Genomic DNA, 17,788 nt, shown 5'->3' on the forward strand with positions numbered 1-17,788 from the left:
AGCAGTTGAAATATTCAAAATATTAACAAAACAATCTTCATAAAAAAATCAGAGATTTATCCGAATTAACAATATTACAATTTGTATATTCAAATTTGTGAGTGAAATAGTTTGGCAGGCCACCAGAAGCTTGCCAACCTCACTGCAACGGCATTGCAGGTTTGGTTAGATGCGGCGTTTTTTGCTTTTGTAAACATGAACGTGCTTTATATATGTGGTCGGAGAAATGTGTTTTCGTGATATATTATTAAAAATTTTTGTAAATTCTCTTTGATTGCACTATCTACAACTCTCATAGAATTGATTAATAACATTTTAAAAATATAAAAGGGAAAAGCTTTTCACGACTTACATTTTTTTATCTGCCAAAATAAATTGGTTGGAAAAAAATTCATAATTTTTTAAATTTTTGTCGCAAAAAATTAATGCAAAACGAGTCGAAATAAACATGTCATGTAGCTACACATACGTTATGTTATATGCGATAAATATAAAAGGTACGATATCATAATTATTAAATATATATTCAATATTTGCTACGAGATCAAATCAAAGATAAGATTTGCAGAAAAACTAAGGACATCGACCTAGCTTAAAGAATTGGTTGATGGAAGTGGCAATGGGTGAAGTGGTTGGAGGGGTTGATAGGTTTTTGAGTGGCGATCACTGATCACTGGTAGTCGCGGTGTCAGTAAGCTGCCACTTGGTAAACCGGAAGTCGTTGGATGCGGGCAGTGTAAGACTGGTTATAGTGGCGTTCTCTAGTAGAAACCTATGCCTTACAGTGGGGGGCTATAGGCCGACATAATGATTATGATGATACTCTATAACATTACCCATAAACTCATTAGTTTAAGAGTTTTTAATCTATAAATTTTGATGTTAAAATCGATACTAACTCTTATCGATCTCATAGAAATAAAGTCGATATAAATTTTTAATTAAGGAACAAGATATGTATTTAATAGACACCGTTTTAAGTGACATCTCGTTCCCCCTTCATAGAGACTGTTTGTGTTAATATTTCTTTACTTTCTTCGTATACACTTCTTAACTTAATTTTGTATTGTATGTTGTGCCATACAATACCAAATTATATATATATATATATATATATATATATATAAATATATATATATATATATATATATATATATATATATATATATATATATATATGTATTGTGCAGTCCCGTTGGCCACGCCTTAACTTGAAAACGATATATTTATATTTTATATAGTACTGTGTTTTAAGGATCTCGACTCCTGCTGCCACCATCTATTTTACCGGCTTAGGATACCGACGAGTCCTTAGATGACGTAAGCGAATACTCCATGAAGTAAAACAACGCAAGAATCCCGACAAAATTCTTTCGTTTGGGCTGCCACGTAAAAAAGTTTGACAAAGCTATTATTAAATTCTTTAACATGTCTTCACAATATTTTTTACCAGTAATATATACGTATATAGACTATAGATATATACTTAATTGTTCGTTAAACAACAGACATCCTTGAGCTGTATAATAGTATCCTTCCGGTGGTAGCAATATCACGTCACACGAACTCGTGCGAATATTGCACGGACGAGACTCAAGATGTGATTGCAACATTCATCGATGTGGCGAATAAGGCTACCACCGCACAGATACTGGCGTACAACCCGAGGAAGGCAGTATGGAGTAAGTATGAAAAAATGGTCGCAACGAAACGTAATCTTTAAAACGGGACATTATTAGGATGTCGTTAAAATAGATTAAGAGACTTACTTTTTATTTAAACAAATGCAAAAATGTAAGCACAAAAATTTGAGAAATATTACACGTAAATGTAAAACAAAGGCACGTACGCTAACGACTGTAGAATATCGATCCTAATAATAAAAAAAATATTAGCTAGATCAGTGATTCCCAAAGTGGTCTATATCGACCCCTGGGGGTCTATAACAACCTGCAAGGAGTCTACGTCACCGAAAAAAATTTGTGGGTCCATGAAATGAAAATGGGGATCCACGATAGTGGATCTCAACACATACACTGTTCTAAAAAAGTTTGGGGAACTCTGAGCTAGATGGTAGAACTTGCACAAGATTATATAATCTCGGCTGCCGAACTCCTTATTTACTAATATCAGATATATTCTACTATAGATAGAGATTTGTCGTTCCATTCCTTCGCAAACATCTCCAATGGATACTGTAAATTAAAAATATTATATTGTATTGATTCACTATATTTTTTTACTTGACAACTAGACGAATTACTTATTCTAAGCGCTGGCATAATAATCAATTCATTTTTGATTTTAATAATTATCCTTAGATCGTCCGATTGCGAACAAACCCATGTAAAAACCCCTGTACTGTTATTCGATTGTGATTTTACGTTGATTTATGGGAAACTTTAATATTTAGTCAACACTAGGTTTTTTTGGGAACACACTTTGTTTACAAGTGTCAATTTCTTTCAGTTTGATTTTTTTTTATAATTCCTTTTTTGTTTTCTTTGCATGTCATCGCTAGTTAAGGCTTCAGAGGATATACTAACCGTTCCATTACCATCACGACAATACCCAGAAGGTATCCAGTACCCAAGAGTATGAAAGCTGGCGCCGCACCTCCCAAAGCCAGAGCCCTGGGGGATCTTCCTTCACAGGAGACATCTGGTGCTCCAGTACGACCCTGGATACATGATACTATTCCACGTTCAAACAGACGTAATAAGCTGCAAACCAAAAATTATGTTTGATTCTAGAAGATTTTCTTTCTCTTTAATTATGATAGGTCTTTGCTTTTTATGTTCTGAATTTGTAATGCAATTATATAAAACGAAGGACCACAACGCCTGTTGCGAGTATATGGCAACAAACCGCTATTTATAGTATAATTTACAAAAAATTACATCATTTGACGTGCAAAGGCACAATGACAGGTGATGGGGAAGAAGGTTGCCAGATTAATAATTCTAAAAACAATTAATAACGTTGCCATGGCTAAAGCTAAAATAGCAGCATTTTCCTCTTTCTTTTTAGCCGATGGACGCCCACTGCTAAGCAGGGACCTCCCCAAAGATCGTCTCGATGATCTGTCATGCGCTGCTCGCGTCTAGCGACTTCCCATCACCTGAGCTATGTCGTCGGTCTACCTAATGGAGGCCGTATCCACGCCTCGTCTACCGGCTTGTGGTCGATACTCGAGAACCTTTGGGTCCCAATAACCATCGGCTGCACTATATATACCCTGCCTACTGCCACTTTAAAAGAGCAATCCTTCCAGCTCCATTGCTCTCTAATTGATCTAGAGCCATCTTATAAGGGCCGTCGTAAGTGACCACATTTAATGGAATCAGGCGTTACCTTGCGGAAGTCCATACTAAGTAAGAAGAGGACCAATATTTTGCCACTTCCGCACATGCAGTGGTAATCGTGTAACAAAGTGCGCCGCCCGCCAGCCCGCTGATAAATGCGTATGCGGCAAACAATGCGAATCACACAACTGCCACCGCCAAAGTACTCAACACGTGTTTCACCTCTCCACGGGGCATCTTCAGGAGTTATGTTACACTGATTAGTGACCACATATATATATATATATAAATATATATATATATATATATATATATATATATATATATATATATATATATATATATATATATATATAAATAACACCGTATTTAAAGATCTGTTTCACTAATGGTTGCGGCATTGAAGCAAGCTTTTGTTTTATCTGAGCAGAATTGATTTGCTTTGAACACTGAAAGACGAGCTCGGACTTGAGCCTTTGACGTTCGCCCGCTTATTGTGCTAATTCACTAACTTCTTTCACTAATTAGCACAAGTCAATACATACTAAAAAAACTTTCGTATAGTAGAAATCAGAAATTATATTTTATATTTACCTCCACACGAAAAATTCCTTATACGGACTATCCCTTTGAACACTTACGAAAAGTAAGGTCTTGTCTATAGATTTAAGAGAACCCAATTCACATAACTCGTACTGATTAAACGTACGTGATATTAAAGTATTTGCACTATATACTTCAGTATGATACGCATAGCCTTAAAAAAAATAATAAATTATAAACGTATTGTTATAATAGGGTGATTGATTATTGTTGTAAAAGCCTTAAAAGGGTAAATGTTTAGCTCATTTGTCACATTTTATGAACTGATCTATCTGAAATATATACATTAATTTATTTTTTCTATTTAATTGCGACATTTCAATAACATTTAGCTATAAAATATGCAGGGTTAGAGAGTATACAATAATTTATTTTAATATGTAATAATTCCAATTTATTCCCTTTTTTACATATTATTATTACGTCATTTATTCTTTTAGTGTTCCCCAAAAGATATCTAAGAGGAATATACCATAATCACAACACAGAATGATGTGATTGTGTTGTGTATTATAATAAACAGACGCAGTGGCCTATCCCAATCCTATATAATTTGTAGGAGATACATCATGTCATCAGCAGCGGTGCATCGAAAAGGGGAATTCGGCAGAAATATTATTCCTTATATACAGCGGTATTAATATGGGCGAAGCTTGAATGAAATGCACACTTCTACGTCTAACTTCGTGCTGTTATTATCTCCAAGACCAACCGGCCCTAAGATGAAATCCAAATTGGTGACCGTCGTAATTTGAACATTCAATGTACAAAGTGTAAATGTGATTTATACCGGAAATCGTATCCGCAACCTCCGACCGCAAGACTCAGTTGACTACGCTAGGCTACCATTGCTCGGTAGGCATATAGGTATCATACATTTTAGCGTAAGTTCCATACATTTCCTCGTACGTACGACTCATACATTTCCAAAGATATTTACTACCATATCTCGCAATGCTCAGTTGCCTACGCTAGGCTACCATTGCTCGGTAGGCATATAGGTATCATACATTTTAGCGTAAGTTCCATACATTTCCTTGTACGTACGACTCATACATTTCCAAAGATATTTACTACCATATCTCGCAATGCTCAGTTGCCTACGCTAGGCTACCATTGCTCGGTAGGCATATAGGTAACATACATTTTAGCGTAAGTTCCATACATTTCCTTGTACGTACGACTCATACATTTCCAAAGATATTTACTACCATATCTCGCAATGCTCAGTTGACTACGCTAGGCTACCATTGCTCGGTAGGCATATAGGTAACATACATTTTAGCGTAAGTTCCATACATTTCCTCGAACGTACAACTCATACATTTCCAAAGATATTTACTACCATATCTCGCAATGCTCAGTTGCCTACGCTAGGCTACCATTGCTCGGTAGGCATATAGGTAACATACATTTTAGCGTAAGTTCCATACATTTCCTCGTACGTACGACTCATACATTTCCAAAGATATTTACTACCATATCTCGCAATGCTCAGTTGACTACGCTAGGCTACCATTGCTCGGTAGGCATATAGGTATCATACATTTTAGTGTAAGTTCCAAACATTTCCTCGAACGTACAACTCATACATTTCCAAAGATCTTTACTACCATATCTCGCAAGGCCCAGTTGTCTACGCTAGGCTACCATTACTCGGTAGGCATATAGGTAACATACATTTTAGCGTAAGTTCCAAACATTTCCTCTTACGTACGACTCATACATTTCCAAAGATTACTACCATATCTGGTTATCAGTCGTTATAGAATATATAAGGACATTCTACATCCGAAATGATGATAGCAATGATTTCGATACTATATCATCTAACCTTCGAGACACATTTCGTGAAATTATACGGTAGATGCTAATGAGAGGTGAAGTTGTCAATATTGAGAAAAGAACTATTAAAGGAGTTGTGTGTGTGAATATAGCAACCGCGGTACAGATACTGGCGTACAACCTAAGGATGGCAATATGGCGTAGGGATGGGGAAGTGGTCGCAAGAAACGTAATGTTCAAAACTGGAAATTTTAGGTCGTATTTAGAAACAAACAATACATCAATGTTTTTTAAAAAAATAATCATAATAATTAATGAATAGTTTATGACACTTAAACTCATAAAATATTTGAGCCAATTTTTTTTTTGTGGGAATGTTAAAGGTAATTATGATTACAAAAGCACGGATGTTATTGTCTGTGGAATATAGAACCTATTAAAAATATATTTAAAACATAATTCTTGCGATGTTTAGATAAAATTATCAAAATGACAAACACATAAATGAAATTCACCTCCATCTTTAACCATTCCGATTCCCTTCTCAATGGGCACTAACAAAGGGCCTCCTTTCTTATTGAAAACTTTTCTTTGTTTCAACTCATCTTCCACCTTCGCGTTCCTCTTGTTGTAATAGTAGTTCGGCAGCTGAAATTTTCAGATATGAATGAAAAATCTCTACCAGAGTAATCACAATAGACAAAATATTAGTTTCTTATCGATCAATTTTATATGAATGGCCTATGTATTGGAGCACGAAGAAATCAAATTCAAATATATATATGTTTAATAGCAGTAAATATATTTATATATCCAATAAGGCTTTGCTTATCATATAAGTGTGTACAGAATGATCGCGCATAGCAAATTTAACTAGCGAATCACTACTCATTTGCTGTCAACTAACGTATGAAATACAATAAATAAAGTAATTATTGTTTGCTGTCTTCATATATATTACCGATTTAAAAATATTCTCTTATGTCTTTTTAATACATAAGAAAAATCATTTTGGTTCAGCATCAATTTCAGTTCAGACTTTGTTTTCCTGATTCCGTGCAACTGAGAAAGAAATCTCATGTAAATAACCGCTTACATTTTAATCTGAAAGAAAATTTTCATTTTACCTGCAACCAAGACCTCGTGTATCCAACATCTTCGAAGGTTAATTCCAGAGGACTCTCAAGGAGTTCTTTCAAAGAGTTGATCGATGGAGGTGGACCACTCAGCAGCCAGCTAACCACGCTACTGGTATAGTAGTTGTAGATCAGAACGCATGAGATACCCGTCACTAGAATTGTCATCTTACCTGCTATATAAATAAACAATTATATTTAACAATTTATATCTTAATACAAACTGTAAAGATATAGTTAGAATGCTGATCTTCATAGATGAAGGAAAGTGACCGGCGTTGACCAGCGCTGGGACTAAAAGGCTCGAGTGAATCCTACGCAATGTAAAATGTCCATACGTAAGTTGAACATACCACCTTCTTATGATTGTTGGGTCGTGGTGGGTGAATCTATGAAATAGGTTTATATTCAGCACAGGACCTCCTACGACAGAAATAATGATTAACTGGGTCGCTTTTTGAACAATCAATGTTTTATGTTATATACAAAATGTATTTTTCCCTTGTAATAATATTGTATTGTTTCTAAAGATGTGGTTGCTTCTAGCCCGGGTACATTTATATCTTCATATGAATTGAGTTCGCGAACTTATCAAAATTCACTGGATCGTACCAGTTTTAAGCTGACGACCATACGAAGGTACTGAACTGTACACGTGTAACTAAGAATATCACCGAGGTTTACTCGGCTATCGAAGGCAGGATCCTATCGTGGATCTACTTCGCTATACGCAGGTGCTGGGGCGGGCGGCCATCCCCGTAAACAAAGCGGTTTGAGATGTAACAATACTTACAGATAGAAAAACTAAATAAATTATAAAAAGTAAGTAATCAAACCTGCTGTGATTCTTCTCAAAGCCACTTCACTGCTGTCCTCAAAAACTGTAAAAAATAATTTTTATTTACTGCTTAAACTATAAATAATATTAATTTTATATAAATATTTCTTGCTAATTAATATTTAGTCTAATGTTTCATCCTTTAATCTAAATACCAATTAAAAGTGCGTGTGTGTGTGTGCGCGTGTGCGTGTGTGTGTGTGGATGCGTGTGCGCGTGTGTGTGCGTGCGTGCGTGTGTGCGTGTGTGTGTGTGTGTGTGTGTGTGTGTGTGTAAATGTGTTACAAAAGTATTTACATTGTTGGCATATAGAAGCGACGACTGAGAAGACGGCATATTGTACCGACGACTGCCTTCTCTCTAACTTCGACGACATCATAAGAACGAACACACACAAAACGCACACAGCGAGGACACAGAACCAAGCACCGGTGGACAGCGGTCGTAGGAATTGATTTTCGAATTTTCCGGGACCTCGTGTCGGTATCCTGTAGTAGAATCTAGTTCTGTAAACAATAATATCTGAATTATTTATATAATTAATGCAATTACATATATAAGCAATAATTATTTTATAAATCTTGCTACGTTATAAATGCTACTGTAAGCGTAATTAAAAATTAGTTAATCAAACTGCTGTGTTAAGAATAATAGTGAACATTGCTGTAAAAAATCTAGGTTCATTTCAGATTCTTCTCCAAATAGAACTCTGTAGAAATCCTAGTAGTTTTTTTTATGGCCCCCGCTACTGGGGGCCTCTCGTACTCCTCCCTTTGGTGGGACAGGGACTTTACGGGCAATTTATTTTTTCACATAGTTATTAATTATTTCCATTCTCTCCTTTCGTTCTTCACATATTCTTTCAATCTATTCTTTCATGCCACATTTCTGCTATCTTTCCCTTTTACTTTGTGACCTTTCATTCCTCCCTCATTACATGTCACATTTTATATCACATTTTGAGTTACATTTTATCACATTTTTTTCTTATTATCTATTTAAAATTTTTCTTATTTTCTTTAATTTTTATTTTTTTGTATCACTTTTTTAATTATTTCCTTGCAGTATGAGAGGAATTCTTCCCTAGTATCCTTTTCGCCTATCAGAGAGGTTATTGACTCCTCCCTGATTTTAACGCCAGAAAATCCTAGTAGTTTTATTTCGATGACATTACTGAAACGTTTAATTGGATTATCGTTTCTTTTAAATTGGGCTTTTTATCGAAGCATTAGGCCCGTCTCTTCTGGCGAGGTCTAAGATGTTAGATGCTTGGACCCTCGTCTTGAAGATTCCTAAGTTATAGTTGGAAACAAAGAGACGGGTAAGTTCTTCCATTCTTTAGATAATATGGTATTACAAGTAAATACAAGTTATCACTGTAAGTAATTCTAAGTGAATAAATAAATTTGGATTCTCCTTCTTATCTTTACTATAAATGATTCAAAGTAAACTTTGTAAAGCAATAAAGATAAATAATTTGAAATGGGCTGAAAGATGCCAGCATCTTTATCTTATCAGCATCATCATCATCATCCAGTGGCGATCACGTGTAGACGCGACTGGAAAGGCCCCCGCTAGTTAGTAATGACATAGTCAAAGTCAAGACATGACTATTTTTGCAAGAGGTCAATATATTAAAGTGGGACTTCTATAGTCTGACATGAAAGTCGTGAATATACTTACTCTATTGAAGTCACAGACGGATAAACGAAGTCAACGTATCCAACCGAGTTATCCATTCGAAGAACTGGAGAAATATCCTGTTCTCTGAAGTAAAGACTTCTGGAAACAGACTAAAAATATATATATTTTTATTATTTTATATTGAATTAAATAAAGCATTTATAAAAAAAAATTATAAAGTTAAAAATTAATTGGTTAGAGCTGTAATAAATAAAGAGATAAATTTATAGCTTATTTATCGACCAAAAAGCTATACAGCTTTTTCAACTTTTTTTAATAAAACTTTAAAAAGTGATCACTCTAAAATATGTTACAATATATTTTCTTTCGGAATAGGACATGTCAATAGCTTCTTGCAGTACTAAATCGGTAAGGGCTAATAGAAACAATAATCAATTTGAATATATAGTAACCTGTACTATTAAAATGCGTTTTATTAGTATATTTTTATTTCTGAAACTTTTGATTTTTGTATAGTGTATATGATACATAAATTGAGATCAAATGTATTAAAATATTCACCCCTTTAAATTTTTTATATCAATAATCAATCACCCTGTTTGTTAAAACTAACAAGCCTCTGGGATTCTAGAATATAAAAATAAAATTCGGAAAACCAAAAAATTAAAAAAAGACGAGGTCGTTCAAAAGGACCACTGCTGATGTTATCGTTGATTTAAAATTCGAACGAAAAACTCACCGAGGCTATTCCTAATTTAAATCTGTTCTAGAAGGTTTAAATAATTACGGCCATATGTAGTTTTAATTCTTTTAGAGATACCAAAATAAAAGTAATTATTCTACATTATTCAAATTAGCAATATGTATTAAATATTAGAAAACTAAATAAGAGAAATGTATCTTAGATCTTAAAAGAATTACATATTTCTTCTTCTATCTTTATATAAAACTTTTTCACAGGAGATATTATAATAACATATACTCACTGGTGTGCTGTTTTGCAAATAATTTCCTATCCATCTGTCCACTACCTTATATTTGTAACTGAAACAACGTAGATATTAAAATGTTTTATACATTTATACTAACTTTAATTATATATGAAGAAACGTCGAAATTGGGCAAACGGACTAGCAAGTCGAAGTGGGAATAGTCACATAGCGCGAATCAGCGTGGAGGGCTGTGGACGAAATCGGCAGAACACAAATCCCACTTGGAGATGACGCCATTAGCGCTCATGTACGCCTCCTGGCGGCCTTCTGAAGAATGATGTCTCACTGCCAGAAATATAGCCTTCGAAATCACAGGTGTTTAGGGTGGGAGCCCTAAACTCCTACTAGCTTCAGCAACTCTGAAATGGACCATGGATCGATGTGGTGCCGAACCATAGTGATAGCACCAAAAAGGTCTCGGGTATAGCATGGACTACTTTATACCCAGGGACGGTCTATCTAAAATAGCAAAACACAAAAGATCGCGTGGTGTTCCCTGACCTGGAGATACCACGATAGGAATCCCACATAACCCTACCCCCCCAAGGAACGGTATCTTAAACACCTGAAAGATTTTCACTCCGAAACCAAAAAAAGGATACATAGCGAGCAGAATAGATAGCTTACAATTAAATTTTTGCTAGCTTGTATCTTTGTATGAGAGTGAATGCGTGTGCGTATTCGAGTGTGTGTATGTGTTGAGTTGCATCTATTATTCTTACATATGATACTAAAGGGTTTAAAAGAATGTCAGAAACTTCTAGATCGCATTGAGCTATGCAAGCCTAGGAATGCATGGCCGCTGGAGAATTAAGGTTTCCAAGGAGCGACCGTAGACCGGTAAATGCAGCGAAGGTCCTCTATCCATGAGGACCACAAACACCCTTGTTAAGGTAGTCGGAAGATGCTAGCTGCCTCCAACCGGTCTTATTATAAACCCAAAAAAAAAGCCTTTGTATATATATTGATGATATATATTATATAATATATATTAGTTATGTTTATTAAAACAAAATTGTTAATAAAAATCAACTCTACCTTATGTTATGTATATCGGATATTACGTGTAAAATAATTGAAGATATCCGCGTGAAAACCGATACACCGGCCACTGTATCGACACTGTTCAAATATTCATATTTGAAATCCTTTGCTTGTGACGATACCTGAAATGTATTATTAATTAATTTTACATTTTTTATCTGAAAACTTGACACTGAAGATTCAATTAAATCCAAGAAAATTGAAGTATAAAGGCTCTATAGATAAAAGCAGCCGATAGCCTTACTTAGCTAAACAAGTCAGACATTAGTAGACGCATGGGAAAGTCAATAAATACCATCTCTAGGATTCATTGAGCATAGATTGATAGAAACATTACTCCTACTTACTCCTCGCCTTTATAGAAAGTATAGCTTATGAAGTTCCAGCAAGGAACAGCAGTTTGCTGTACCCAGGTAAAGGTAGAGAAAATAAATAATGCCCACGCGCAGGTAAGGACCAGCCAAGTAATGTTAAAATTAAACAAATAAGGAACATGGTAAAATAAATATGAAAATAGAAATAATAACAAAATTGTCAAAAATGTAAAAAAATATACAAACTAAAATTGTAATAAATAGGCATTTAATACACAGCACCCGGCGATAAATTTTGCACATCGACCTTTAGAAAGAGACAATCGGCTAATTTCCGAAGAGAGACCGGCAACTATGTTGGTAAAATTTAGCAGACGAAGCACTCCAATGCTACTTGACCCCGTATACCGCGAATATTACCTAAGTCTACATGTATAAATTTCATCTGTGTAAATATTTTAAAAACAAATTACAATATACATGAAATATTTTAGATTATCGTATCTGTACTTTTACCCCTTTCATCGTGTGGTAGCACCTTTTTTAATTACGTTCCGTATTCAACCGACTATTCATATTTATTATTTCACAAAACTATATGAATATTACAAAACTGTTTAAGTAATAGTAGTAGCAATATCACGTCACACGAACTCGTGCGTGTATTGCACGGACGAGACCCAAGATGTGATCGCAAGGTTCATCGATGTGAATACGGCAACCGGCAGATAATGAAGATTGCGATATGGAGTAGGGATGAAGAAGTGGTCTCACGAAACGTGATCTTAAAAACTGGACGTTGTTAGGGAGTCGTTTAAAACGAACAAAACACCAATGATTTAAGAATTTAAGAATTAAGTTAGTGAACAGAACAGTTCATGAGATGAAATACGAAAATGTTAAATGTGATTGTTAAAACAAAATCACCAATGATTTTATTTATATGCGTCTTATTTATCCGCTTGAGTAATTTCTAATTCATCTTTTTATGCTATAAACAAGTTATTTCGTACAATTAATAAATTATTTAAGAAAAGGATCAAATATCTAGGCACTTCCGCACATGCAGTGCAATTTTCAAATTGTTTACCGCATACGCATTTATAAGCGGGCTGGCAGGCGGTGAACTTTGTTGCACGACTACCACTGCATGTGCGGAAGTGGCTAGATATTGGTCCTTTTCTTACTTAGGATGGACTTCCGCGAGGTAACGCCTGATTGCATTAAATAATAAATTATTTCATTTGACTTTCAGTATTCTCTTAAAGTCTTTAGATTAAGATTACTTACAACAGCGACCATACGTAAGTTCAATTGTTCGAAATTCCATCTTCTGTAGTATTTGTATTTTGTAATATAACTGAGGTCGAGTTCTGAAATTGAAAATTATTGAAATTTCAAAAAAAAATAGTTAATTAAGTCAAAATGGTTTTCATTTGCTAAATATCTCATTGATTAAAGAAAAGCAACAAATTTAATTATTAGAAATAGAATACTTTTCCGTGTAGTCCAATCTCCGATATATAATATTTTCAAATTTCCACCTTGAATCTTTCCATAATTGAAAACCTCAAACAGGCTTAGTTTATGGGAACCTAAAAGAAAACAATAATAAAATTTATTTCGTTATGTTTCTGGAGTTGAAACCTTCGACAATCAAGCATAGCGAAGGAGGTCCATCCGCAAAGCAAATAGTTCCAATCATAAATCTGTGGGATAGATTTACATCCAGCTATGAAAAGAAAATTCCTCACCTTGCATCGCCATAATTATATCTGCGTCTACACTTAGATTTAATTTACTAAGCGCAGTCAAAGTTGGCTTGTTTATTTCCTTCATACATTCATTGCAAAACGGATCAATCATTTTATTACAATCAGAATTATTTACATGTTGATCTGTTAAGTCGAACATGAGCCATTTCCTTGGTGCGTTGAACAACATATTTTTGGATGCCTAAAAGTGGAAACATTTCTTTAATTCACAGAGTGTATAAAATTAAAGTATATTCATATTAAAATAAATTTTACTGTAATAGTGAATAGTGTGAGAGTGAATAGTTCCTTTGCGTCTGAATAACAGACGCAAAGGAACTATTTATTATACTGTTCTGCTTTGTGATCACGTAAAAAAATCATCTTTACTCTTTTTCAAATTATCTATGTCATTTGTGATGAGAACATTAGTCTTAGATTAAATTCATCATGTTTTTTGTTCACGGTATTATATTAGAAATAGAAAAAGTGACCACAGAACGTCATTAAAGTGGAACTCATTTCTTCTTCTATTTTCTGCTCGTTCCTCTTCTAACACACAAGTGATCAGGAAAATCAATTACAAGTTAATATAAATAAATAATAAATACTTATATATTTACTTAATTTAACTTACGTAAAGCATAATATTCTCAAAGTTGAAGCACTTAGTATTGATAATAATACCGATAGACGAATATCTTAGTTGAAGGCACTTTTTTATCTTTCGATAATTCAAATTTTTAGCATTAACGTTCACTTCAACTATAGAGATGGAATGCTTAGTAGCTGTTTTAGCGTATTTCTGATTTTCTAAAATATTAATTATCGTATTAGTACAACTAAACTGAAGATACACCCACAGAGCAATGGTAAAAATATATTCCAAGGTTTGCTGGAAAATCGAACCAGAAACGAATGACCAACGTCATAAACATAGCTCGAAGAATTGCTCGTTTAAAGTGGCAGTAGGTAGGGTGTCCATCAGGTAGACAGATCATTACAAGTCGCTGGCTGTGGGCAACGCAACACCAGTTATGTTTCGGTCTTTAATAACTACTTGTTTAATGTTAAATGTAACTTCTGCTTTGACCGCACCTCCGCTAGCACTTATAATGAGCGCGGAGACTCTCAACAGCGCGATGCAAACTTTTGTTGCGTCTACTGTGGCGCCATCTGTCATTTATCCGTTTCATTGCCGCCGCCGCCGCGATGCGATCGACGGTCACGTGGGTAAGAGCTCGTTGCTAAGCAACGCGTGTTTGAGTGGCGCGCGATATGCACGCCACAACTTCTTGCAGTGGGCATCTATCACCTGTCATGGTGATGATGATAATGACGAATAATATAATTTTGATTTTTGGTACATATAAATAAATAGTTCTTAGAAGGTGATTGTAATCGATTTTTATCATATATGCGAGAACTCCCGTAACACTTGCCCTATCGTCAGTTCGTCTCGGCTCGCATTGCGACGCGTAGTTCTGCCAGGCATAACAGTCCCCTGATCTAGTTTATGTTTTATGCATATAATTACTACTACTACTACTCCGCTAGCTCAGTGACCCAAAGTGGGTCTTGACCTCCGAAGCGAGAGACTTCCACTTTCCTCTATCTTGCGCCATCGTCTGCCATTGGCTGACATTCAATTAGCGCAAGTCTGCCTCAACGCGATCGATCCAGCGATACCTGGGTCTACCCACTGGTCTTCGACCCCTCGGTTTTTCCAGATACGCTACCTTCACGCTCCGATCCGATCCCATTCGCTCCAAGTAACCAAGCCAGCGGATTCGTTGAGCTTTATATTCGCCTATGATATTTGGCTGTGCTACTATAGTCTGAATTTCGGCATTCTTTCGGAGCCTCCAAGATCCGTCTTGATTTCTCGCTGATAATTAATATAATAACTACCACATATAATTACTACCTCAATATAAATTTAATTACTATTAATATTGTCATGTTTTATGTTATTTTATTTATGCAATTCATACGATAGAGACCACAGTTGTCTTTAAGTGATTCTTGACAGTATTTATGACTTTTAAATAAAAATAAAACATAATCTATACGAAAATCATGTAACAGTTTAACATATTAGAATGAGTTATATATTTGGCAATTACATTTATCCAAAATGGTGGTTCAATTTTGTTATGAAATTGGTTTAAATGTCTGCAATCCACTAGTCAGATTTTTTGTTCCAATTCGCTATATGGATTAGTTTTCACATTATTTAATATTCTTTTACGTAAACAAAAAACATAGTATTATAACAAAAATAAAAAGCAACTGTCGGTCTTTTTACTATAGCCAATATCTGACAGACAAACATATTTTGAATTAAATAGACAATTACAAAGGAAGTTTATCTTTAACATAGCATAAGTCGCATGATTGAAGGGGAAATTATCACCATCATTATTTCAACGATAGGATATCCACAGCTGGACATAGGCCTCTCTCATAGATTTCCAGTAAGACTATCGAAGAGGCCTGTATATAGCATTATCTGACAAGAAAAGTCATATGTCCACCGATAAGCGGACTTTTTTACGCTGGACTTTCCGGTCTATATTCTCCATAGGCGCCAGTGGTCATCTGTTCTACACGCTATGTGGCATGCCTATTGCCACTACAACTTGCCACTACAACAAACACAATAAATAAATAGAAAATAGATAAAAAAAAGGATAAAATAGAACCCAAGTGTTACATAAAACTGTGATAGAGAATAATTATAGGATAAGTAATAATAATGTAAAATAAAAATGTACAATAAAAAAGAATGTAAAAGGAAAAATGTAATAACAAAAGAGGAAAGAATGAAAGATTGAACAGAGCAAAAGAGAAAGATAGAAGAACTGTAGCATGAAAGCTAGATAATAGACCGAAAGAGACAATAAAGTACGAAAGAAGAGAAAGAAAATAGAAAACTATGTGAAAAAATAAATTGCAAATAAAGTCCCTGTCCCACCATAAATAGGGGTACGAGAGGCCCCCAATAGCGGGGGTCATTTAAAAAAAAAAACTTGTTAAACCTCTGGTCAAACATTCGTGTAAGAATCTCCTCATTTTTTAACAACTAAAAACTTATAATCAAAATTATAGAATATTGAATGAAATGTATAATATTATAGGTGATGAGGTAATTATCATTACAATTTATGTAAATTAATAAAATAAATCGAAGTAGTAATGAGAAGATCCGCAGGAGAATTAAGATTACCGACGAAGCTCGAAGAATTACTTGTCAGAAGTTACAGTGGGAGGGAAACAACGTCCGTTGGGTCCGAAATGTTCTCAAGTGGCGACCTCAAGTTAGAGGCACCATAAGTAGGCCCCTACTTGCCATGACACGAGCGCAGGACACATCATCGTGACGATCTTTGTGGAAGGCTTTGTAGTAGGCGTTTAACAGTTGAAAATTAAATAATATATTTTTAACAGATAATCGATTTTATAATCCGATATTGGTATGCGCCAAAATGTATTATACATAACTATACCTTATAGTTTAGTGACAGTAAATTCAAATTTCTGAATTAATTTTCAATTAAAACTCACCAAAAGCATTTTCACAGCTTAAATGACAAACTCTGTTTATGCCTCTAAATGCAAAATACTTGATGGAAAATTCCTTTATTACACTTTCTAACCCAAAAGTCAATGACAAAGCGAATAGTAAAGACAAACTTTGTAACTTCATCTTTAAAGTGTTCACAGAAAGGAGCTAGAATTATTAGTAACAAAGTTGCAAAGGAAAACCGATTCTAGAATTTTCTTTGTAAGTACAGTCATGTAGAAAAGTTGTTGTTTTTAATTTTTTATGAGTAACTTTAGTTCTTATATCTATTAACGCAGATGCTGAGTGAATAGTTCAGTAATTTAGACCAAACCGAGATTTTTGGTCTACCAGAGAATCTCCTATTGATCTTATTAGAAGGGAAAATTCCACCAAGTCGACTACATTTTGCCCATCATTTTCAGTAAGCCTGCTACTGTAAGAAAAGGACCAATATTTAGCCACTTCCGCACATGCAGTGGTAGTCGTGCAACAAAGTGCACCGCCAGCCCGCTGATAAATGCGCATGCGCAAACAATGCGAACTACACAACTGCTACCGTTAAATCGCTCAACATGTGTTTCACCCCTCCACGGGGCTTCTTCAGGAATTATGTTACACCGATAGTTGCCAAACACAGAGTCACAACACACTAAAAGTATGACAACTCGGGGATCTAGTCAAACTTTTTTTTTACTCAAAGTTTCAGATGACGTCACTTAATTCGTTTTTTCAGCCCATAGACGCCTGCTGCGTAACATAAGCTTCTGTCATAGATACCTATGGGAGATATACTACCTTTGCCAGG

General features: G+C 34.9%; 1 protein-coding gene across 1 annotated transcript; it reads right to left on the reverse strand.

Moving 5' to 3' along the window:
- Positions 1-2,521: 2,521 nt before the first annotated feature.
- On the reverse strand, positions 2,522-14,737 carry LOC137932349 (ionotropic receptor 75a-like). The gene is made up of 14 exons (XM_068775952.1): positions 14,731-14,737; positions 14,053-14,228; positions 13,416-13,617; positions 13,158-13,256; positions 12,952-13,034; positions 11,342-11,469; positions 10,298-10,355; positions 9,351-9,460; positions 7,965-8,173; positions 7,666-7,710; positions 6,821-7,005; positions 6,209-6,341; positions 3,900-4,062; positions 2,522-2,723 (listed from the first exon to the last, which is right to left on the reverse strand). The coding sequence occupies exons 1-14, from the start codon at positions 14,735-14,737 to the stop codon at positions 2,522-2,524; spliced, it is 1,800 nt and encodes a 599-aa protein (XP_068632053.1).
- Between the last annotated feature and the right edge of the window lie 3,051 nt (positions 14,738-17,788).

The sequence above is a fragment of the Battus philenor genome, unplaced genomic scaffold (genome assembly GCF_028537555.1).
Source record: "Battus philenor isolate CCGP_79_NKW_IND1 unplaced genomic scaffold, ilBatPhil1.0.hap1 SCAF_9, whole genome shotgun sequence".
Taxonomy (NCBI): domain Eukaryota; kingdom Metazoa; phylum Arthropoda; class Insecta; order Lepidoptera; family Papilionidae; genus Battus; species Battus philenor.

What these genes read in the sequence shown, in the direction of transcription:
- LOC137932349 (XM_068775952.1), bottom strand. An exon ending in CGCTTCTATATGCCAACAAT is followed by an intron (nt 7,711 to 7,964) that starts GTAAATACTTTT and finishes TATTTTTTACAG; the next exon opens with TTTTTGAGGACAGCAGTGAA. An exon ending in ACACGAGGTCTTGGTTGCAG is followed by an intron (nt 6,342 to 6,820) that starts GTAAAATGAAAA and finishes TGAAAATTTCAG; the next exon opens with CTGCCGAACTACTATTACAA.